At 44.8% G+C, this 23,203-nt stretch overlaps 1 protein-coding gene across 1 annotated transcript; it reads right to left on the bottom strand.

Annotated features, from left to right (window-relative positions):
- Positions 1–4,441: 4,441 nt before the first annotated feature.
- On the bottom strand, positions 4,442–6,263 carry TMEM200C (transmembrane protein 200C). Its single transcript, XM_077778269.1, has 2 exons — positions 5,551–6,263; positions 4,442–5,509 (listed from the first exon to the last, which is right to left on the bottom strand). The coding sequence occupies exons 1-2, from the start codon at positions 6,181–6,183 to the stop codon at positions 5,183–5,185; spliced, it is 960 nt and encodes a 319-aa protein (XP_077634395.1). The 5' UTR covers positions 6,184–6,263; the 3' UTR covers positions 4,442–5,182.
- Between the last annotated feature and the right edge of the window lie 16,940 nt (positions 6,264–23,203).

Here is a 23,203-nt window from a genome sequence, read left to right as displayed (position 1 = left end):
TAGTCCGGGTCTACCAAAAACAAGCTCCACAAATATCAACCCTATCCTTTACTTGACCGTACAATGTATTTTCGTATCTTGCCAAAAGTGCTATCCTGACCAAATACAAATTCATAGACTTAGTTTGTTCTAATCTTATGTTGTTGGAGGGCTTAAAAAAAAGTTCTTTAACCCAAAAGGAGAATTTCAAAACTGCATCTTGAGGACGAACCTAAAATGATGGAAGAGAAAACTAGTGTGGAAAACAATGTGTCTAGAAATGTAAATAGATGAACAGGCACCTGGCCACGTAGGGAACTCCTCTGGCAGAAAGGGGCCCAGACTGCATGGCTAACTTGCCCTTTCTGATGGAACCTGTATTGGAAAAGCAATACTCATGACCTAGTGCAGCTGCGTAAGCAGTTTGCGCTCACACTTGTTGTTACATAATATTATGATGATGGGACCCTGAGAGGCACCTACTTCTCATTAGTTCCACGTTCTATTGGGAACCTTGCAGCAGCCTGGATTCTCATTTCTTAAGGTCTATTTTTTCTTTCTAATACACTCAAACTATAAAGACTTCTCAGTACAGTGAGTTTATGGTTGTCCTTAACAACTGAGTACTAAATTTAGCCTACTAACTTTCTGTATTTTACCTTCATCACAGTAGTTCGCAGTGAATGAAAGAAAGTTTATTTGTGCCAGGAGTAGTTCCGAGTTGAGTACATTAGCGTATCTAGCCCTCACTTAATTAATTAATACCACGAGTTCGATGCTATTTATTATCCCCTTTAACTGATGTGGAAACCTAGGTAAAGTGTTATGTAACCCTCCAAGTCATACTTTGAGCCCCTATGCTATGTTGCCTTAAACTTTAGATTTTTAAACCTGAAATTATTCCATTAATAAAAAGGAAAGTCATACGAAATGATGTTGCTTAACAGTTCAATTGTATTTTAAATAAAACTTTTTTAGACACCTCTCCATGTGCCACGCCTGCTGCAAACGCTCTATACGGATAGTAATTCATCGAATCTTCAGTCTAGTCCCCTAGAGGTAGGGAGCATTATTATTACCATTGTATGGCAAAGGAAACTGAGGCACAGAGAGGCTAAGCAGCTTGTCCATTGTCACCCAGCTAGTTAGTACAGGGTAGAGTTTTGGGTGGTAGAGGAGGGGCGATGCATATGCCCATGGTTGCAATCACAACCATCTTAGCTTTCTAGTCCTGCTACTATTTTATTTGACTTTGAACAAATTGTCATCTTTCTAATTCTTGGCGATCTCATTTATAAATAGAGAGGGGGAAGGAGTCCATGATCTCTAAGATCCCTTCAAATAGTCCTGTTGATTTGGGTACAACAAACCCTGCAAGTCACACAGAGAAGAGCTTTGTTGATGCCAGCCTGAAGACCTAAATGCAAATTCCAGCTCTTAAAGTGGCCGTGCATCCCAATGCTTCTCTACAAGGCTCTAAGCACAGTTTCCGGGACAAGATCTAGCAGGAAGCTAAGATGGTGGAAGATAGTTGGATGGTCTCCAGAAATGCCAGTTTCGGTTCTACATTTGCCAGCAGGTCTAGAGCATTCTCAAAACTCTGTATAAATCCTGGCTCTAACATTTATGAGCTGTTTGAACCTGGGCAAGGAGTCCACCATCCTGACCTCAGTGTCTTTCTCTGTAAAATGGGAATAATAATGTTACTTCACCAGAGCTACTGTGAGGAGTAATTGAGATAATACATGCAAAGCATGTAGAACAGAACGTGGCCCACCGGAAGTAGTGAGTAAATGTCTAGCATTATTATTGCAGATCTCCGCTCTTACAAAAAGGAGGATTGAAAATGACCATTGTCATCATTGCACAGGGTTCCTTCTGAGGGCTGATGAACGCCTGGGCGCCTCCCAAGACTTGAAAAACTGAGCTTAGTCTTTTTTATCTTCAGGGGGGAAAAGAAAAGAGCCAGTTAAATTGCTGAATGGTTAAGATAGATGCGATTTAATACTAAGCTAAATTAGTTGGCTGAAATTATTTAATTTCTTTTTAAAAATTTTTCTTAATGTCTATTTTTAAGAGAAAGAGGGAGAGATAGCAGGCTCCAGCCTCTGAGCTGTCAGCACAGAGCCAGATGTAGGGCTCAAACCCACACACCGCTGAAATCATGACCTGAGCTGAAGTGAAACGCTCAACTCAGGCGGCCCTAAAGTTATTTAATTTTGGAGCCTGTGTCCACAAGACCAATATGAGCGACAAGTGTCCATTTAACCTGTTTTATATTACCAGGCAATCAGCATTGTTAAGTCTAGTCAATTGGTTGGACTGAACTTTCTAAAGTTTGTAAGGATAAATGTTAATCTGCCCACCTCTGTTTAGTTAAACTAAGAGGCAGTGGCTTTACTATTTGCTAAATGTCTAACAGTACATTTTCTGAGGACTAGAAACAGCATTTCAGAGAACTGGAGCCTGTTTTCCCTTTTTTAAATTTTATTTTTATTTATTTATTTTGAGAGAGAGAGAGAGAGAAAGAGAGAGCGAGCGAGCAAGGAAGGGCGGAGCAGAGAGTCCCAAGCAGGTTCCATAATTAGCGTGGAGACAGACTTGAGGCTTGATCTCGAATGGTGAGATCATGACCTGGGCCGAAATCAAGAGTCAGATGCTCAACAGACAGCCCCCCAGGCGTCCCTGTTTTCCCTTTAATATTTTTTTATGTCTTTATTTTATTTTGAGAGATGGAGACAGAGAGCGAACGGAGGAGGAGCAGAGAGAGAGGGAGACACAGAATCTGAAGCAGGCTCCAGGCTCTGGGCTGTTAGCACAGAGCCCAACGCGGGGCTTAAACCCATGGACGGTGAGATCATGACCTGAGCCAAAGTCGGCCGCTTAACCGACTGAGCCACCCAGACACACCCCTGTTTTCCCTTTAAAACAGCCCATCAAACTCTTTCAGTGTATTAAACAATATGCAAGATGATGGAGAAGAGAAACTAGGGAAATTAGAAATCTGAGGGAAGTGTGATAAAGCAATAGAGACCCTTGAAATTTAACACTACCTGGAGGTATCATTATACTTGCTTGTCACTCTTACCAGTGGAAGCTCATGTATGCTATATAGAAGAGCCAAATAAATTAATCCAGAGAGTTTAATGCAGATCCAATCTGGAAATAAATTAGGTCCTTTCAAATTGATTACAGAATGTTACGCTAAATGGTAGTTTATGAAGTATATTCACTTTGCAAAGTTGTATGTACAAATATGATTATATCTGGGACAAAACAAATACCCTGAATTGAAGTAATGCTTCGAGAGCTGAAGGCAATCAGAGAGATTATATCATCCACCAGAAGCCCAGAGGGATTAATGATTTGCCTAAGGTTATACAGATAATAAGTGGATATTCCAGATTTTAGCCAGGCTTTCTTGAGCTCAAGTTGAAGGAAGGGTGACTCTTCTATAGGATGCATGCAGACAACTTATTATAATGATAATAATAATAACAGGAACAAATTAATGAGTACACACGAATTAGTGAGTCAGGTACTCTGCTCTGTACGTATAACACCTCGTCTCACACTCTCATACTTCTAGATGAGGTATGTCTCATTATCCCCATTTCATAGATTGAATGACTGAGACTCAGTGTTTGTGACTGTGCAAAAAGTTACCCAGCTAGCAAATGCTGAGCGCTGGGGTCTAGTCTCCCTCTTGAATGAGGATTCAAGAATGAGCATTCTTTCCACCGGACCCACTGCTTCAACCAAGGGGACCAAACATGACATCTTTGGCTGTTTTTTCCTTTGAAATCACTATTTTAGGCTCCTACAATGAGGCTACATGGCCTCATTTCCACATGGGCAAAAGAAAGTAATATCATTCTGCAGATTTTCAGCTCCCACATTCAAAGGAAGAGGCCTTGGAATGGTACATTGCCTAATGTTCTTAAAGAGTAACTAGTTGACTCTTAATAAAACCAAGGGTGAACAATCTCCCAAATTATTAAAACATTACTGTTTTAGCCTATGTAGGCCATGGATTCAAGATCATGAACTTAAAATCAAAACCCACAAGGGCCACATCCAAGTGGATGAAAAGGGACCATTAAGTCTGGTGCTCTTTAAATTAATACTTTGAGGTAAACTAGAAGGATTATAGAACATTACTATTTATTTAATGTTTCATTCTATTTGAAAGAGAAACTCCCAAATGTTCAATACTACCCTGTATTTAAAAGTTAAAAATATACTGGAAATGGATGGAGTCATGGTAGCACAGAGCACTTTGGGGGCGGACATCTACAATCATAGTATAGTGTCATAGCAAAATATTTCAGATTTTACCAGCTGAACTGTTCAATGGTTGCTGTATTAGAAGCATTAGTTCCAAAGCAAAATGAGGCAATTTTATGGTTAATTGTTTGTTTGGAAACTTCTTTTATTAAAAAAAGATTTTTAATAACGCTATTTGCAATACAGGTGCGGTAATACTCAATAAAGTATCGTGTACTTGATATAGTGAACTTAGGAATGTAACAGTCCATCTAGATGCTGCCCCTCCCCTTCTCCATCAGATACCCTGGTAGCAAAATGTAAATACCCTTTTAAAAAATAAAGAGGCCTTTGGGCTGTTGGAGCAGTGTGGGGTTGGGGCAAGGAAAGTGCTCTCTCCTGACATACTCCTGCTTCTGGCTTTGACTTCCTCTAGAAAGATCAGTTCTGAAAGAGCTGCGGACAGTCCCTTCTATGCTCCCCAAAAGCACAGGAGAAAGGAAGCTTGTCATTCACAAGCAGCTATGGACAAAACCAGCAGCAGAGTACAGGGGTACGGACATGAAAGGGGGAGAGAAGTTGGAGTAAAGTGCACAGTTACTGTCAAAAATATATTATTTTGATCCTAAGAAAATTAAGAGAATTTTATCTAATGAACTAGATTGCTGACTTTTTAATACATTTGGTTTTCATGGAACGTACAATCACCATCGGACATAAAAGACTAGTTAGCTTTTTTTTAAAAAAAAATTTTGCTTGGAGTTATCTACAGGAATCTTGTGGACACAATTCAAGGATAACATTCTGCAGCTCTTTGGGTATTGGACGATTTCCTCGGATGAGTCCACAAGGAAAGAGGGAAATGTTAAATTCGCCGATTCAAGTGGGCATTTCCCCAATTTTCTCACTCCTTTCCCCCCTCTTGCTCCCGCTTGCCCTAAATGCCAGTACTTTCCAGTTCTCCATCCTCTACCCCTATGGCATGAGACCGGGAAATCATAAAGAGTTTCTCCTTGTTTGTAAACTGCCTCTGCACCGGCTGAGGTGGCTGGGCCTCACATGGCCCTTGGTCGGGATCCTCCGGGGGACTCGGCTCCGCACCCGGGGCCGTGGCGGCCTCACAGTCTGGACTTTTACTGCCTACTGCTTCCACAACTGACTCCAAAGAGGTGCCAGCCTCCCGCAGGGGACTGTAGCCCTTATTGCAGCAGGAAGGGTCATCCGACTGGGAGCTCGGCGAGTCCGGCCTGGCGGGGGGCGAGTCCTCCAGCCGCAGGGGCGGGGAGGGGGAGGCAGCTTGNGCACGTCGATGACGGTGGAGTAGAGGTCCCGCAGGTTGATGATCTTGGTCTTCTTGTCTCGGTTCTCGTGGAGCACCGCGTTGGCGCAGATGAAGAGGAAGATGCCTATGCCCATGATGAGGGGCCCGAAGACCTTGAGCTTGTCAGAGTGCAGGTATCCGGAGAAGACGCGGAAGAAGAAACCCACGGACGTGGAGGCGGAGGAGGACGAAGGCGAGGCTGATCGCGCTGGGGGCGTGCTTCGGGGCGCGCCCACCGAACTGGAGTTGACAGCCCCCGGGGCTCCCAGGTGGCTCCTGGACCGGTTTTTGCTCCCGCCGCTGCTGCTACTGGCCGCGGTCGGGACGCGGTGGCCGCTGCCTGCGGGCGGCAGCTGCCTACCCCCTTCCCTACTGGCCCCGTTGGCCTTGGGCCAGTAGCCCACCACCGCCATGGCTATGCCCACCAGCAGCACCAGGATCCCGCAGAGGGCGATGAGCCCCGAGATGGAGCACAGCTTTAGCTTGCCTTTCACCACCACCACGTCGTTCTTGCGCCTTTTCTTAGCTTTCCGTTTGCGTTTGGGGACCTGGCTTGGGGGACGGAGGGGATCTTGCTTTCTGGCGGAAATCCTCAGTAGGCCACCGGTGGCGATCATGGTGAGCCGGTGCCGTGCGGGGCAAGTCTCTGGGGCGGAGGCTTGAGTAGTGGGGGGCGCCAACTGCCCACTAACTGCTCCGTCACCTCCTCCTGCTGCAAAGCAGAGGAAGACAGTCAGAGGGTATAGGCTTGGCTGCAGCAACATCCCACGCGCTGCGACTTTCCCGCTCCCAGGTCTCATCACATGTGTACCCCTCAGCCCAGGGCTGTCCACTGACCGGAGCGCGAATGCACAGGCCAGGGGGTGGGGCAGATGGATTAGGGCCCGGAAACGCTGTAGCAATCACTGATAGGAGNGAACGCCTCCCCCCCCCCCCGCCCTCCCCCCATTCCACACCCTCTGTAGGTGATACTCCAGCAACACTCGTTTCAAACCCTCCCAGCCGGCAGCTGGAGAGCTGACCATTAGTAGAAACTAGATGCGGGGGCTCAACGAGGTGGTTGAGGACTTTCCTGGCAAAAGCCTTTCCCTTTGTCCTGTGGGAATCGGCAGCTTGCCCAAGGGAGCGGTTCAGGAGGTTCAAGTCTCTAAGCAGAGGAATTTGTCAATGTTTAGTCCAAAGTCACTAAAACAGTCACAGAAGTTACTGTTTTATAAAGACAAAAGCAATTTTCATCACTGTATGAAAATGGAAGGTCACATACTGGTAGGTAGGTGGCTTATGTACTGCAGATAATTAATGGAGAGCGCATTGTGGGGAGAACACCAGACCTACGTCAAACCTCTGACAATAAATCCCTTCACAAAGTTGTCTCCTACCTCTTGCTGTTCCCACAGAGAAAGGCAAGCAGCCTTTTCCTCGTTGCTTTTTTTTTTTTTTTTTGCAACATCTGGACAGCTTCTTGGGGTGGAATATTTAGTTTTAGGTAACTGGTTATGTAACTGAGCTCTTCCTTCTGGCCTCCTCTCCTCCCTCAGAGGAACTCCCTTAAAGGTATCATGTGCTAAATCTCATCAGGGAATTTGAAAAGTCCCCTCGAATCTCTAAGAGAAAGATCTTTTTTTTTTTCCTCCTATGGGAAAATTATAATCTTAAAAAGAAAAAAAATAGCCACTCTGCCATAATAGCTTTCGGACCTCTTATGAATGTGCCAACAGCACTCTTCCGATTCCCAATATTCAAATGAGTAGGCAATTAACTAGGTATAGCAGTCTCCATAATAACGATGATTTGTAGAGTGACCTCTCCCCAAGTGAGAGCTGTTTTCTTCATCCTTCTCTCATGAGGTCATGTTTAGGAAGGGAGACGGCAACAATCCACGGTCTATCCTATAGGAAGTTTGGTTGTTTATAATAAAGCCTGGGTAGGTAAATGCACAGATGTGTCCTTGCGGATATCTGTGAGCTTCTAAAAATTTCAATCCTGCTGGATCCCCAGAGTAAAACATTTTCTATTCCATTGGTTGTGCTCCCTCCAGTAACAGAGATGCTAAAATTAAGGGCATTGTATGAATTTGAAAGGCTCAGATATCACTCGCAAGCCTTTTGGTATTTTATCCTTTATGAAATAATTCATGTTTTTGAGTAAATTACCCTTTGAAAATGTGGGATTACTTAGGAAGAATTCTGCTTTTAATTGGAGACTGGGTAAAGAGCTTTGGCCCTTGATCCCCTCCATTACATCAATAGAGGCAAAATCTTTTCTCCACTGGTGGAAAAGCAAATGGTAATCAGCTCTTTACACTGTTTGCAAATCAATGTCTCCTTGGAACCTAGTTGGTTTTCAGTAAAGAGAAATACTAGGTAGGTTAGAGGGGTTCGTAGGGAGAATGCATCCAGAAGCCTTTACAATTTTGTTTTAAAAAGAGGCTGCACCAGTTAAGTACAAACAGATTGTAAAAAAAAAAAAAAAAGAGTAGCTACTGTTCATCTGTCATCCCCCAAAATAAGCACATTTATTGTGTAGTTGTAACATAGAGACTGCTGTTTTAAGTGATCCCTAGACTATAGCATCTTTAATGCAATAATCTGGAGATCTGCGGTTATTTTAAGGATTTAGGAGCCAGACATTTTAGAAACAAACCTAGACTCAGTTGGCACGGTGGCTCCCGGAGGGGAGAGAAGGGCTAACATTTTGTTGGGCATTGCTAAGGTGCACCAGGATGGTGAGCATCTTTGGGAAAGAAGGTATCCACATGTTTTTCTCCTCAGTAAGGCAGCTTTGGCTTTGGGTAGACAGAATGCAAGGAAAATTGGAATGGATTTCAACAATCGTTTACAGATCTTTAAAATTAGTTTAATAGCTAGTAATTAACTCCCTAGTTTGTTATTCCTCCAGCTCTGTTGAAGGCTGAACTCCATTATAATGTATTGCCATCTGACGCAAAATACTGACAAAAGTCAGATGGCAAGGAAGACCCACCTTTGAGGCTCTTCTTCATACATAATGAAGGGAAACAAACTTGGCAGTTGAGGTTGGCTGCCCTCGCAATTGACTGCCTGGTGCTGGTCTTTCCGTGGTTGAGGAATGGAGGATGGGGGAAAGCAAAGGAGGGATGTCTAAAAATACAACTGCTTCCAAGAGAGACATTCAAGTTCTCGGCTCATGATGGATTAAGCCCCACTAGGCGTCTGAGGCTCCCAGCCTGTGGGCTGGGAGCGCCCTGACCTGCCCGGGACTCAGTCCAGGTCCTTGACCCCCACTCCCTTAATTGGCTGGACAGCGAACCCCTCGCCCCGCTTTTTGGTCTGCTTATTTATGTTGGAGTCACATGAGAGTGCAGCAGCTGGGAGTCCGCCTCTGGAAAGAACAGAGGCAGGAGCGAACTGAGGGCAATCCTGAGCTCGCTTTCTCTGGGCAGCGCATCCCGTGCAGCCCGCCCAGCCCAACGCCTGTCCCCGAACAGCAGCCGCCCGGGGGACTGGGGCTCGGGGCCGCAGGGGAGGCTCGGGGCGGCTCGGGGGGCTGAGGACTCCCGGAATTGCTCAAAATGGCAGCACTATAAGCAAACAATATTGCTCACTTACCCGGGAAGGCTGGGGCAGCTCGGGGCCGGCGAACGNGGCCTCTGCCTTCCCCGCCCCCGGGGCGCCCCGGGACCGCCGCCCGCCTGCGCTGGGAGCTTTGTTCTTTTCCCTCCAACTACCTGTCTGAGCAGCGGGCCGGAGGGAGCCCCAAGGAGGTGCCGCGGCCCCCGGAGGGTCTCCCCATCGGCATCCGAGGGGCGCTCTGGGGTGCGAGAGGGGGCACGCCCGCGTCTCAGCCCGCCCGCCCTCCTTCCCTCCCTCTCCCCTCTCTTTTGTTGCCTCTACTCTCGGACACTGCACAGCCTGGGCTGTTTCTCCCCCTCCCGCTTGGGAGTTTGCAGTGTGGACGCACAGCGAGCACAGTAAGTTGTCCCCCAGCGAACTCGGGCCGGCGGAGTGGAGCCGCCCCCGCCGCGCCGGGCGCACCGCGGGCTCCGTGACCGGCCTCCTCGGGACCGCGGCGTCTCCCCGGGACACCGGGTAGCAGCTGGGGCTCCGCGGAGATTAGAGTCGGCTCCGGGGCGCTTCCTTGGGCAGCCCGTCCCGCTCCCACCCCGTGCGGTAATCAGCAGGCATTCAAAAGAAAACTATAATTCTCCAGGAATCAGGGTTAGGATCAAAGAGGGGAGGTGGGGGTAGGGAGGATGTCCAAACTCTCCACGTCATTTTAAAAATGCGAGAGGGAGAGAGAGAGCCTGTTTCCTAGCTCGTCCCTGTCCTCCCAACTGTAAAGTAAAAATGACAGGGAAAAGGGAATTTCAAAGTGGAATTTCCCCACAGAGTATTGAAAAAGTAAGAAAGATTTTAATTATCTGTTGAAGTGAGGCAGGCAGCATTCAGGGAGAAAGCTGGGGAAGAGCAGAGGAAACAAGGGCTGTCTGAGCTTCGGGGTGGTATTGAGTGGGTATTGGATATACTGAGTTTTGGGGTGTAAGGATCCACAGAACCCACACAGGAGGGCTTTGCTGGCCTCGGTTCCGGTGACAAGAGTGTTCCTCCTCACACACACAGCATTCACTTCTGTTTAAAGCTCAACCAGACGCTTGCCAAAAAGAACACTAAGGATACAAACACAGAATCCATGATATAAACGTGGACCGTGTTATATGAGGTGGGGATGGAGGGGCTGAAGGGGAAGGGTTTCCTGAAACGCACCCCTGCACCTGCCTGTTTGAAAGGTGACCTCTGACACCCTTTCCAAGCAAATAATGAATCTGGATGATGATCAAAGTGTTCTGAACACACCTCTTTCCACCTCTCCATTCCTGCTCAGATTTTGAATGCTAGAAAACAAGCCATATAAAGGGAAAGTTTTCATTCCAGATTGGATTGTTTCCTTTTAGAGAAATCACTGCAAAGGAGAAAGAACTAGGTCTAGCGGTCGTCTTTAAAGCGTTTTGGGCATCGAGCTTCCAGATTTCTTGAATGTCAATACTAAGCTGGTGTTTTGTACAAAGACAGGATCTGAGATCTCATTTTATTACACAGCTGGCTGCCAGGGGACCAGGGTGGCGACTCCTATGCTGTGTGGGCCTCCGTTCGCTAAGCTGTATAAAGAGAATAATATTGCAGAACTTCATTAGGAGTTCAGAGGGATTAAGTCATTAACAGTTTCTAATTTCTGCATAAATTGTAGCCATCATCTGTACCTGAAAACTCATTCAAGGGATCTGGAGAAGAAAAGAATCCTTTTCTAGATGAACAGGCCTTGGACATAGCTAGTTTTCCTAGCTATGTGGATGCCTGCAGTGAGATTTATGGTTTATTACTCAGAGGCTGCCTTCCAAACCGAGTTCTTTGGAACTTTGAAGGGTTCTATTTAACTTGAGTGTTACCACCTTCAGTAATTTTCTTTGTTGTTAGCTCAGGGTATCAGAGGAAATCAGACAGAGCCCATCTGTTTCCAGCAGGGCCCTTTATCCTCTGTAATAAGATGGTATCAACATACATTCTTAGGGGTTTCTGAGTTATGTAGAGTGATTTTTAAAGGAACCGTGATGTTCTTGGCCCTTGTGGAGTTCTTTTCTTCCTAAGTTCACCGGCCATTTCAGTCGAGATGATTTCTGGGATTGTGGGATACCCCTGTCACCCTGCTAAGGACCAAAAGGCTAAGGCTACCTAATCGTGGTCCTTCATTAGCGTCTCAAGAACTCAGAGCTCAGGACAACATTTGGAACATGTTGGAGCAGGAGAGCAATGAAGGCGGCCTTGGGGGAAGAAAGAAGAGGAAAAAGATGAGCTTCGTGTAGTTGGATTAAAGTCTGACCTGAAACCTGTCATTTGCTCTGTCTTACACACAATCCTTATGTAATTCTTTCAGTTTCATAATTTATTCACAACCCATTTGCTTTCCCTGATCATTTCATCAACCTGGGCTGGCTATCCTGCCTGGGCTCCTGGGGCTGCTCAGCGGAGAAGATGGCCGGCCATGGGTCCATGCAGGCCCCTCTTGATCTCTGGAAGCTTCCAAGGGGAGTGGGTTTGCTTATGTCAACAGCTCAGCAACTGGGACCTCTCCGCACGCCCTGCTGTCACAGACTACTCAGGCCGCCCAAGGAAATAGAGGTAGTTTAGTGTACAGGGTTCTGGACCCAGTTTGTGTCCTTCACTAATTAGCTACTTCATTTAAGTAACTAAGTGACCTGATCTTGGCTGCCTCAGTTTCCTCATCCGTAACAGGGATAATGACACTAGCATCCACCTCATAGCATTATCATGAAGAATAAACACGTTTAGTTCCTGTAAATTAATGCCTAGCATGCGGTAAACACTCATTAACTTTAGCTCTCAACCTTGGTAGTCGTAACATCTTCTCCCAGCTTGTTTTCCTCACTCTCCCATTCTGTTCCCGTTCGCCAGGATCCACAGGGGACCGTTATCTGCACTTGATGTCTGTGGAATGGAGTTACAGAATCGGCCGCCGGGCGTGGGCGATGCGTCCGTGGGGCAGAGGCCCAGAGCCGCTCACGAAAGCTTGCGGTCTGGGAGAATGGACACACTTTCTCTGCGGCTGCTTTTCCTCACTTTGCGGTTCGCCAGGACCCTTTAATTTCACTTTGCCGGCGAACCCGGCTTTCAAACTCACATCCCCGTACAGTCAGATTCCAAGTCTGTGAAAACACGACCAAGCGGACGTTCTTGGGCTTGAAGGTTTGAGGATATCACAGGAGGCCCCTCAAGCCCTTTTCCGGCATCTCGACAGCAGAAGAAGGAAACTGTGATCCCAAGGCTGGACACAGGGCATAAAATTTCTCCTCTTTCCTTGTTGCTTCTTCACCCTCCTCGTACACTTGCCCTAAGAAGCAACATGGCAGACCGAAGCGTGACAAAAGAAAGCAATAAGCCAAGCAATAGATTTAGCAAATAAAAATATTGCCTGGGGCATAAGCCTGGAAATGATTTGTTGTTTATCTGAAATTCAGATTTAACTGGGCCTCCTGCCTTTTTTAAAGGTTTATTTATTTATTTTGAGAGAGGGGTAAAAAGAGAATCCACATGAATCGTGTGGAGCCTGATGCGGGCCTCGAACTCACGGAACTGTGAGATCATGACCTGAGCCGAAACCAAGAGCCAGACGCTAAACTGACTGAGCCGCTGAGGGGCCCTGGGCTGCCCGCCTTTTATCTGCAACCCCAACACAACATACCTTGGTAGCCTCACAGATTTTTTTCATGACACATGTAAATGGATAAAAGAACCTGATAGAAAATGTGAAATGCAACAGTACGTTAAGATTTCTTTGGGAACAGAATAGGCAGAAAAACAATGAGCAGAGCCTGAATGGATCAAGAGCAGTTGGACGTACAAGGACAGCGTTTCCACAGCCGGCCAGCCCTTGCTCTTGGGTTTCCTCACAGTTAGAGGCTCCGCAGTTGGTGTTTCTAGCCCCTCCCCATGTAACACTGAGCCGAGGGAGGGACGGGTGCCTGCCTCCACCTCCAATGCCCCGAGTCCCAGAGATGAACCCCCAAAAGACTGAACTCAGCACCACTTTCTAGAGCTTCAGTTTGGAAACAGGGTAAACTCATGCTGGTGTCAAGATCACCGTCGAGCCTATTTCTTGTGTTTCTGAAAGGTGTCAAAGAGTTCGAGCCCTAAAGCTCTCACTACAGAGGAAAGGAAATGATGAAAAGTCTACAAAACATTCCTTAGAGCTCATGAGACAGGGGTGTCTACCTCCATTCCAGATAAGTGGCATGTGACAATAGCCACCTTCGCTTCTGCCTTCAGCTTCATTCATTCTTAACATTACAAATCACCAAGCCCTCGATTAGAGATCAACTGGGGAGGTTTTCTCTAATAAGCGAGTTCATTTTTGTGCATTCAAATTTTCTCCTACAACCTGCGTTTTCTACCGTGTTCCATGTACACTATCAAAGCCAGATTGTATGTCTTATAAAATAATTGAGGTCTGAGAGGAGAAACAGGTGTGTTGGCAGGCCTGAGGGCAGATCAAAGCTGAGCTAGGAAAGGGCTTTACAGAGAGGGCTATGTCACTGGAGGAGCCAAGAACAGGCGACAGCTAAATTTGCCCTGCGTTCCCCAGAAGTATCCTAAACTTCCACAGGTATGCCGCCCCGGTTACTTCTTAGAATCTACAAGCGCTGTGAGAGGACGGATTTGTCCTGCTGGAAACTTACTAGAAACTGATAGGAGCTCACATGTCTGATCTCCTCTCAGAATTAATTGTGATGTGGGCTGCTGTGAGTACCCAGCAGGAAAGAAGAAACCTAGACAAGGAAGTGGTTTTCAAGAATAAAGAAATGTGAGATCCAAGATTACTGCACGGCTGACAGGTCTCTGATTGCTCCACAAAGCATTTTGTTTTTTTGTTTTAATTTAAAAAAATTTTTAATGTTTATTTTTGAGAAAGAGAGAGAGAGAGAGACAGAGTGTGAGTGAGGGAGGGGCAGAGAGAGAGGGAGACACAGAATCTGAAGCAGGCCCCAGGCTCTGAGCTGTCAGCACAGAGCCTGATGCAGGCTTCCAACCCACACACTGGTGAAATCATGACCTGAGCCGAAGTTGGATGCTTAACCAACAGAGCCACCTCCATCCCCACAAAGCATTTCTTAAGCACTTCTTGGGTGCCCAGCTCTTGGATTCTTGCATTTATTCACTTAACAAATATTTCTGGAGCACCGTTCTATGCACAGGGGTTAGAGTGGAGAACACTAAGTGTAGCCCCTCTCTGAGAGGGGATGGGCAGAAAATAGCAAGTAAACAAACAAGACAATCGCACACTTGATGAGTGTTACAAAGAAATTAAAAGAGGGTGCTGTGGCTGGGCAGACGGAGCTGTGAGAGAGAATAATTTAGATTGGGCATTCAGGGAAGGCCACCAAGGAGTGACATGCGCACCGAGAACTGAAGACTGAAAAAAAGGTGATCATCTGAAAAGTATTCAGATAAGAATTGAGGGATGTGTCCTTACTAGCCTATAATTCAGTTAGATCTCATCCAAAAATCATTAGTGACCAGTGCAAGGCAAGAGAGTAAACCTCTAATGCTGGGGTCTTTTGAAGTGAATGATCACTGGGGAAAAAAACTGAGTTAAGGACTACCTCACAGATGTGGATTGCACCCTGGGCCTGGAAGAGATTTGGGGAAGTGGGGAAGTGGAGTGAAGGCTCGTGGTCGGGCAGGTGTGCAGAAATGGACGTGATCTCTCTGACAGGTGCCAGGGGCCAGGGAGCAGGGGCCGAGATGCCATTGGCGGACATGCCAATAGGTTTGGAACAGGAAGGGGCCTTCAGGTGCTCTGGGCCCTTGTTCTTCAGTGTATCGTCTGTGGACCAGAAGCCCCAGTAGCACCTGGAAGGTTGCTAGAAATGGCAAAAGCTTGGGCTCCATCCCACACCTGCTGAGTCAGAATGTGCATTTTCACAAGATGTCCAGATGATTTCCTGTGCACATCAAACTTTGTGAGGCCCTGCTCTAGTCTAGACCTCCCACTTTAGGGGTGAGGGAACAGAACCCCAACTTTGTGCATGCGTGTACATACATGCGTGACACAGAGAGAATTTTGCTTTTAGCTGTTACTTTCAAATAATGAACTCAGAGGTGTATAACATCTGTGGCCAAATATGCATTTCTTAACATAGGGCAGCCAGCATGGTTTTGTAGCTCAAATCGAAGAGGAAAGTTAAAGCCTATCACATTTCAGGTTTATGCATTGGTCTAAAAAACCAGTTTGGTGGATTTGAGTCCTGCATCCAGCTTTCTAAAAGGCCAAATTAGTCTGTTTTTGGCTTACCCTGCTGGTACTAGAGTAACTTGGCCCCTTCTGGGCATGTGATATTGAGCAAGTTACTCAAGTGTCTGGATGTAGTCGTGCTGTCTGTAAAGGGTGATTCATAACTCCTCTCTTTTAAGGTAGTTGTGGGCAAGAAACAAGATTATCAGTGGCATGTTAGAAGTGGAATTGTGAGGAAGAGGCGCTCCAGTCCCATTACCTCTGCTATCCCCAAAAGTACCCCTAAATGAACGTATAGAAGCAAAATAGCCACACTTGCTATGCCAAGCTTCCCCGTCACAGCCTATTACTGTCCCTAAGCATATTCTGTACAAAGATTTTGGAGCCGCCACTGTAGGGATTTCTTAGGATACATGCATTGAGCCTTGCGCTGCTGTATTCAGATGTTAGCGGTTGTGACGATAACGGTGAATAGTTACAGAGTGCCAGTCTTGTGTGGGGTACTGAGCTGGGTACTGGAGATGCAACAGAGGGTAAAAGCTACCTATGACGTTTGGGTCAGATCCACAAGAGACAGGGAGATGTTCCTCAAATTGCTTTGCAATTCCACGTGGGTCCCAGCCAAGTGGCAGTGGCTTTCTGGCCTCCACTCTGTCATCCCTTTCCCTTCTGGAAACTAGGAATTCAGGTGGTGGGCCTCTCTGAGCCTTTCAATGCTGTGACATCCCCATTGCGGAGTCACAGATCATGGAATCCTAATGGTCAGGGCTCAAGGTCCTTAAGAGTCAAAGGGCCACATGGAGAATTAAATTTCACGTTTGAAGAGGGTGCCATCCAGTTATTTTTTTATGACACATATCTTTCAGATGACCCCATAGTAACATCTACAATGCATTTTTATTCTTCAAGGATATAAAGAGCCATAGCAGAAAAGAAAATCAAATCACCCAAATTACCATCACAAAGCAAATATACGTCTAAATACATAAAACCAGTACATCGGCACCAATAGCGTATTTGTACCTGATGAAACTTTCCTGATCTTATGAGAACCCCAAAAGATAGGTTAAATGATTAAAATGGGCTCAAAGGAATCTTAGCGTAAGTTTTCTTTCTGAAGGTGAAAATCACACAACAGTTTTTACACTAAATTTAGTTTTGAATTTCTGTAAAACCTTACTGATAACTCGCTAAGCTGGCTTCTGTATACAGAAGAAGATTGAAGTATCATTACCTTAGAAAAAACATCACAAATATTTTTCTGTCAAGAATGATGCCGACGTCACTTCTTGACAGGCACAGTAAAGTGATTACACAGCTTTTTGCAGAGGTGAAATATTGGTACATTATGTTAGAAAGTGATATATAGAAAAAGCAGAGATTGTTTCAGAATATACCTGGTTTTTATCACTCTCCAAAGCTGCTTCCTCCAAAGATCAGGGTTTGGCTACAGAAAGGCCTGTGGAGTTCTAAGTATTTATAGCAAATTGTATAAAAGCTTAAAGTATCCACCTCACAAAAGTGAGAAGGCCCTGTCACACATTTCCTTCAAATTCCCCCCAATCACTTATAACTTCTGGCTTTGATGACATTAATATTAATGAAATGATAGATAATTTGATACCAATCAGTGTTACAGCTCCATCCCCCCCTCCATGAAATGATGTTTTTCCCATTTACAGAGATAAATATATTATGATCAAGACTGAGAATCTGACCCAAGGGAGGGGAATTAGAAGAGATGGTAATTTGCAGCCATCACTCTAAGAGCCCTCACGTTAGAATGTATATTTAATGGCTTACTTTAGAAGTCTTAGATCTCAGAGACCATCTGCCAGGTCCTCCTGTCAGCCCTGAAGGAATTTCCGCAGAGCATCTGCTAATGTGGAGGGCACTGGGGAGAGGCAGTGGTCGGAGCAGGGGCAGACGCCTCGCTTCTCAGCTGGGAAGAAGTTAAAAGTCTCCAGGACTTCATCAATGGACCGGCTCTGTGAGTATCGGGGCCCGTCCGTCCCCACTGGCATGGAGAGACATCAGGTCACTGTAGGCTTCCAGCTTTGAGCAAGATGGTTTCCAAACCACCTCAAAATGGTAATTACCGTCCCCTTTTCCTGGGCGTCCCCTTCACCTTGTGAGGTGAAGACTGAGAATGTCTTATTTATACAAAGGATGTAGAAAGTCAATGAGATAATTTGATTCCCTCTTTGCTTTTGCAGCCACAAAAATCTCAAGGGCATGTTGCATAACCTCTTGGACACAATACATATTAATGTGCTATTTAAATGATGCATAATGTTGAGTAGTTGGTATTGAATGATGTGATTTGAAGGAGTACTAGATGACTTTGAAAGATTCCTTCTTGTCTTCTGATCCCTCATATTCTTGCTTAAAGCCGTAGAAATTGGAGACAGGTCGTTTATGTAATGTCAATAGACCACTGCGCTTTCTACTTCTCTTGTGTAACCAGACACATCATTTTGTACAAAACAGTAAAATTCCAATGTCCCAAAACATCGAGCAGCTATTGCGTTTGGCTTTCTACTGCTCTGCACTTTGCCTCACTTGGATAAGTGATTCGCAGTCTTCTTCAGGAGATGACATATTTGAAAATCTCAGAGCTCTTCTGGGGAACATTTTGAGACACCGAACTTAAAATAAATATATGATTTTGGATTGCATCACAAATCATCTAACATAGATTCTCACATAGAAATATAGTAAGCAGCAACTATTTTCAGGAATTTCTCATGGAAGGAAACCTTGAAACTAGGAACTCTTGTGTGATAACATCCTAAAACTTGGAAATGAACACAACCATTTATCTGAGCCAGGGGACAACTTGACCTAGTTCTGGAACACCAGTATTCTTCAAGAATATAATTTTTGAGCGATGGTCTTAGCTATCGTGATGGTTAGACAATGAAGGATCTTTGTCTTTGGGTGTTATTTTGGTTTTGTCACTTATCGTATTGACCTTCAGGATCACATAGCAAACACCTACCTGCTCTCTTACTCTCTCTCTGTTCTGGCCTCTTTCAGCAACACTGCTTTTCAGGTTTCTCTAACTCATTAACTACCTTGTTTCTCTGGATGATGCCCCCGAGGTATTAGTTGGCACTTTTCCCCAGGTGAACCTCATATTTTTTGCCCTAGCACATTTTCTTTATCCAAGCAAATCTTCTGCTATCGTTCTCTCTCCTTCTGGGCGTCTATAATACTTCCTTCATTTGTCTCAGCCCTAGCCGGGCACTGTTTACTCCCTTCTCCTGATCATTAGTGAACTCACAGAAGATTCAGGATCACCAGGGGGAATTTCTCCTCTGATTATTTGTATTCAGAACCTCACTATTGTCAGAGGGACAAGTGCCTGGAGACCTATATTGTTTTAAGACAGAGCAAGAGTTCAACCCATTTTCAGTCTGTTTTTGAAGAAACATTTCATGAAATATTTCTTTATATGAATCAGGTAATAAGCTCACGTTGAATTCAAACACCCTCTGCACCTCCATCCTGGGTGTCATATTGGAAGTGTTCATGGTATAGATTACATAACACTTTCTCATCACAGCATCTCTGTATGAGGTTGATGGTGATGGACTAGCCGTTTGCAAAATCCTCTTGGTGTTTTCTGGGGGGGTCCTTCTCCACCCCCCCAATTCTCCTAGGAGTTTCAAGCATAAGGGGCATGATCCCAATGCCTCTGGAAGGAAGCTCCTCCTCTTCCGTTGCTGGAAGCCATTCTTCATCTATACAGCCTCTCTGGGCTTTCCTTACCGTCTGCTCAGCAAGGCTCAGTGATCCCACCTACCTTCTTCTTCTTCTTCTTTTTTTACGTTTTATTTATTTTTTGAGAGACAGGGAGAGGGAGAGAGAGAGGGAGGGAGAGAATGAGTAGGGGAGGGGCAGAGAGAAAGGGGGACAGAGGATCTGAAGCGGGCTCTTCACTGACAGCGGAGAGCCCAAAGCGGAGCTTGAACTCAGGAACCATGAGATCATGACGGGAGCCGAAGTTGGATGCTTACCTGACTGAGAGACCCAGGTGTCCTACGCCTTGCCTTCTACAAGTAGCCACCGCCACCTCACTTCTCTCCTGCTTGAGATAGTTCTCTCCCTAAACTCATGCTCTAAGAAGGATGTTTCTTCCTGACTATCACATTTCTCCCCCCCTCCAAACAAACACCCCAACATTTTTTTAGAGTTTTGCTGTCAATCAAATAATACACCTTGGGAATTTACGGGGATTACAGGATCATTCACACTGATGAGATTGTAAATGGAAGTCCCATTGGCTTTGTTGCAGGTTATTTTGTTTCTGAGAGTGTGGCTCACCCATCTTCCTTTCCTGCCCTACAACCAGCAAAGACTGTGCTTATCGATAGTTTGGGACAAAATCTCAGGGGCAGGTTAGTCTAAAAACTGTGGGTCATTTGCATTTCAGAGGCCTTTGGGATTGGAAAGATAGTCCCAGACTCTGCCTGGAACACTCCCTCCCCCACTTCCCAGTCTTGCTCACTAACTATGCTAACTTGTGCTACCATTCTGCCAGCTATTTTAAGACTTCAGGCAAACTGTCCCTTTGTTTGACTAGAAGTCTCGCTCAATGAGAGCAGCTACTTGATCATGTTTGCTGCCACATCCTGGACACCAAAGAAAGTGACTGGCAAGTACCTGTCAAGCACCTTCCATGTACAGACAATGAATGGACTTGTGGGCAAAAGAGAAGTCTACAAAAATTAATTAGAAATATTCGACAGCATTCCATTAGTCAAGGAGCCTATATAAGTGGAAGAATTGGAAGGAGGTTCTGACATTTGAGTAAATGCAGTAACACACCGTCTTTCTGGTAAAGACTCAATATTGCAAATACACCAATTATTCCCTTTGCTCAGTACAATTCCAGTAGAAATGTGACCACATCCACAATTACTCTAGAGATTTCCCCAAGGGACATGAATATATATTTCCACATAAAAGTTGTAAATGCAGGGAGCCTGGGGGGCTCAGTCAGTTAAGCATCCAATTCTTTGATGTAGGCTCAGGTCACGATCTCATGGCTTATGAGTTCAAGCCCCACATCGGGCTCTGCATTGACAGCATAGAGCCTGCTTGGGATTCTCTCTCTTTTTCTTTCTCTGCCCCTCTCCCACTTGTGTGTGTGTGTGTGCTCTCTATCTCTCAATAAGTAAATAAACTTAAAAGTATTTTTAAAAACTTGTACATGAACATTTCTAGCAGCATTATTCACAACGGCTAAAAAGTGGAAACAGATCAAAGCCCATTAGCTTATAAAGGGATAACCAAAATTTACATCCATACAAGGAAATACTGGTGAGCAGTAAAAAGGAATGAAGTTCTGACCTGCTGCAACATGGACGATCTAGAAAACAGTATACTCAGTACAAGAAACCAGGCGAAAAAGATCACATATTTGAATCTATCACTCCATTTATAGGAAAAGCCTAAAGAAGATATATCTATAGAACCAGAAAGTACAGTTGTAGTTGTCCAGGGCTGGGGTTGAGGTGTAAATGGGTACCAGGTTTCCTTTTGGGGTGAAAACATGTTCCTAAGTAAGCCTGTGGTGATGGCTGCACAACTCTGTAAATATACTAAAAAAAATAAAAATACTGAATGGTGTGCCAAAAAGGGTTGAATATTATGTTATGTGAATAAGAGCTTATGAGTTTATATTGAGAATACACAAATAAACCTGGATCAGATCTTCACTCCTTACATAAGATGTAATCTAAAATATATTAGATTATAAAATAAAATGTAAAATTATAAAATGTTTCAAATAAAACATGGGGGAAACTCTGTGGACCAGATGTGGACCTGGTGAAGAGTTTTTGCATACACACAAGCCATACAAGAAAAAAATCAATACACTTGACCTTATCAAAATCACTATATATTTTTCTCCATTCAAGACTGACTTATTAAGAGGATGAAAAGATAAGTTACAGTCTGGGAGAAAATATTTGTAAATCACAGAAATCACATGTCCAGACAAAAGAATCATATCTATGGTGCATGAAAAACTCTAGATACGCAACAGTTAAAATTTAAAAAAATTGTTTTTTTACATTTATTTATTTTTGAGAGATGGACTGAGGGGAGGTGCAGACAGAGAGGGAGACACAGAGTCCAAAGCAAGGTCCAGGCTCCGAGCTGTCAGCACAGAGCCTGACACAGGGCTCGAATGACATGAGGTGGTCGGACGCTCAACCAACTGAGCCACCAGGTGCCCCTACATATTCAACACTTAAAAAACAACAACAGCAACAACAACAACAACAACAAACAATTGAATCAGAAAATGGCCAATAGGGGGACCTGGGTGGCTAGTCGGTTGAGCGCCAGACTTTTGATTTCAGCTCAGGTTATGATCTCAGGGTCATGAGATCAAACCCTGCATCACGCTCTGCGCTGAACATGGAGCCTACTTGAGATTCTCTCTCTCTGTCCCTCTGCTTGTCTCCCCAGCCTGCATGCTCTCTCTCTCTCTCTCTCTCAGAAAGAAAAGAAAAAAAAGAAAGGAAATGGGCAATTGACATAAACCAACATTTCACTAAAAAGGAGGTTTGGATGACAAGCCCATGAATAGATGTTCAACATCACTAACCAGTAGGAAAATGCGAATTAAGACTATGATGAGGATTCACTACATTTTACTATACCAAAGGCCTCTGGCATGGAGGAGACGCAGGGTCTCTTGAACATTGCAGCTGGGTATGTGAATGGTATAGTCACTCTTAGAATAAGATAGCTGCTTTTGAGAAAAATTAACATATCCTTGCTATATGACCTAGCATTCGCACATCCGCACAGGGCATTTATCCTGGAGAAATGGAAACTTATACTGACACAAAATCCTGTACACAATTGTTCCTAGCAGCTTTCCATGTAATAGCCACAATTCAGAAACAACCAAAATGTCCCTCAATAAATGGATAGTTTAACTGTGGTACATCCCTACCGTGGAAGACAATTCAACAATGAAAGAGAACAAACTATTGATAGATGCAACAACTTGGGTAAGTTTCAAGTGCATTGGGCTGAGTGAAAAAAGTCAGTCTCAAAGGGTTCATATAGTATAATTCCATTTCTATAACATTCTCTAAATGTCAAAATTATAGAGGTAGAGGACAGATTGCTGGTTTTCAGAAGTTAGAGATGGTGGTCAGGGGTCAGGCTGGTGGGGAGGGAAGGGGCTGGGGTATAACTATAAAGTAGTAGAATGGGGGGGGATCATTGTGGTGAAGAATAGTCTTTCAATTTGATTGCAGTGGTAGTTACAGACATCTGCACATCAGTGGTGGTTGTAGGCATGTACACATGTGATAAGATGTCACAGAGTTATACATGCACATTGTATCAATGTCAGTTTTCTGGTTTTGATCTTGTACTGTAGCCAAGTAAGACATAACCGCTGGGAAACACTGGGTGAAAGGCACATGGAACCTCTCTGTACTATCTTTGCAACTTCTTGTGAATCTATTATAACTATTCGAAAATAAAAAAGTTAAAAAATTGGTAAAGAAAAAATGGCTACACAAATATAAAGTTATAATTAAATTTATAGGGATGCCTGGGTGGCTCAGTCCGTTAAGCATCCAACTTCGGCTCAGGTCATGATCTCGTGGTTCAGGGGTTCGAGCCCCTGCATCAGGTTCTGTGCTGACAGCTCAGAGCCTGGAGCCTGTTTCAGATTCTGTGTCTCCCTCTCTCTCTCTCTCTCTCTGCCCTTCCCCTGCTTGCGCTCTGCCTCTCTCACTCTCAAAATTAAGTAAACATTAAACAAAAATTTTAAGTTATAATTAAATTATTAAAGCTATATTATATATATATATA

Source organism: Crocuta crocuta, unplaced genomic scaffold (assembly GCF_008692635.1).
Source record: "Crocuta crocuta isolate KB4526 unplaced genomic scaffold, BGI_CrCroc_1.0 scaffold26, whole genome shotgun sequence".
Classification (NCBI taxonomy): domain Eukaryota; kingdom Metazoa; phylum Chordata; class Mammalia; order Carnivora; family Hyaenidae; genus Crocuta; species Crocuta crocuta.
Note: the sequence above shows the minus strand (reverse complement) of the source record. Positions and strands in the feature narration are given on the sequence as shown.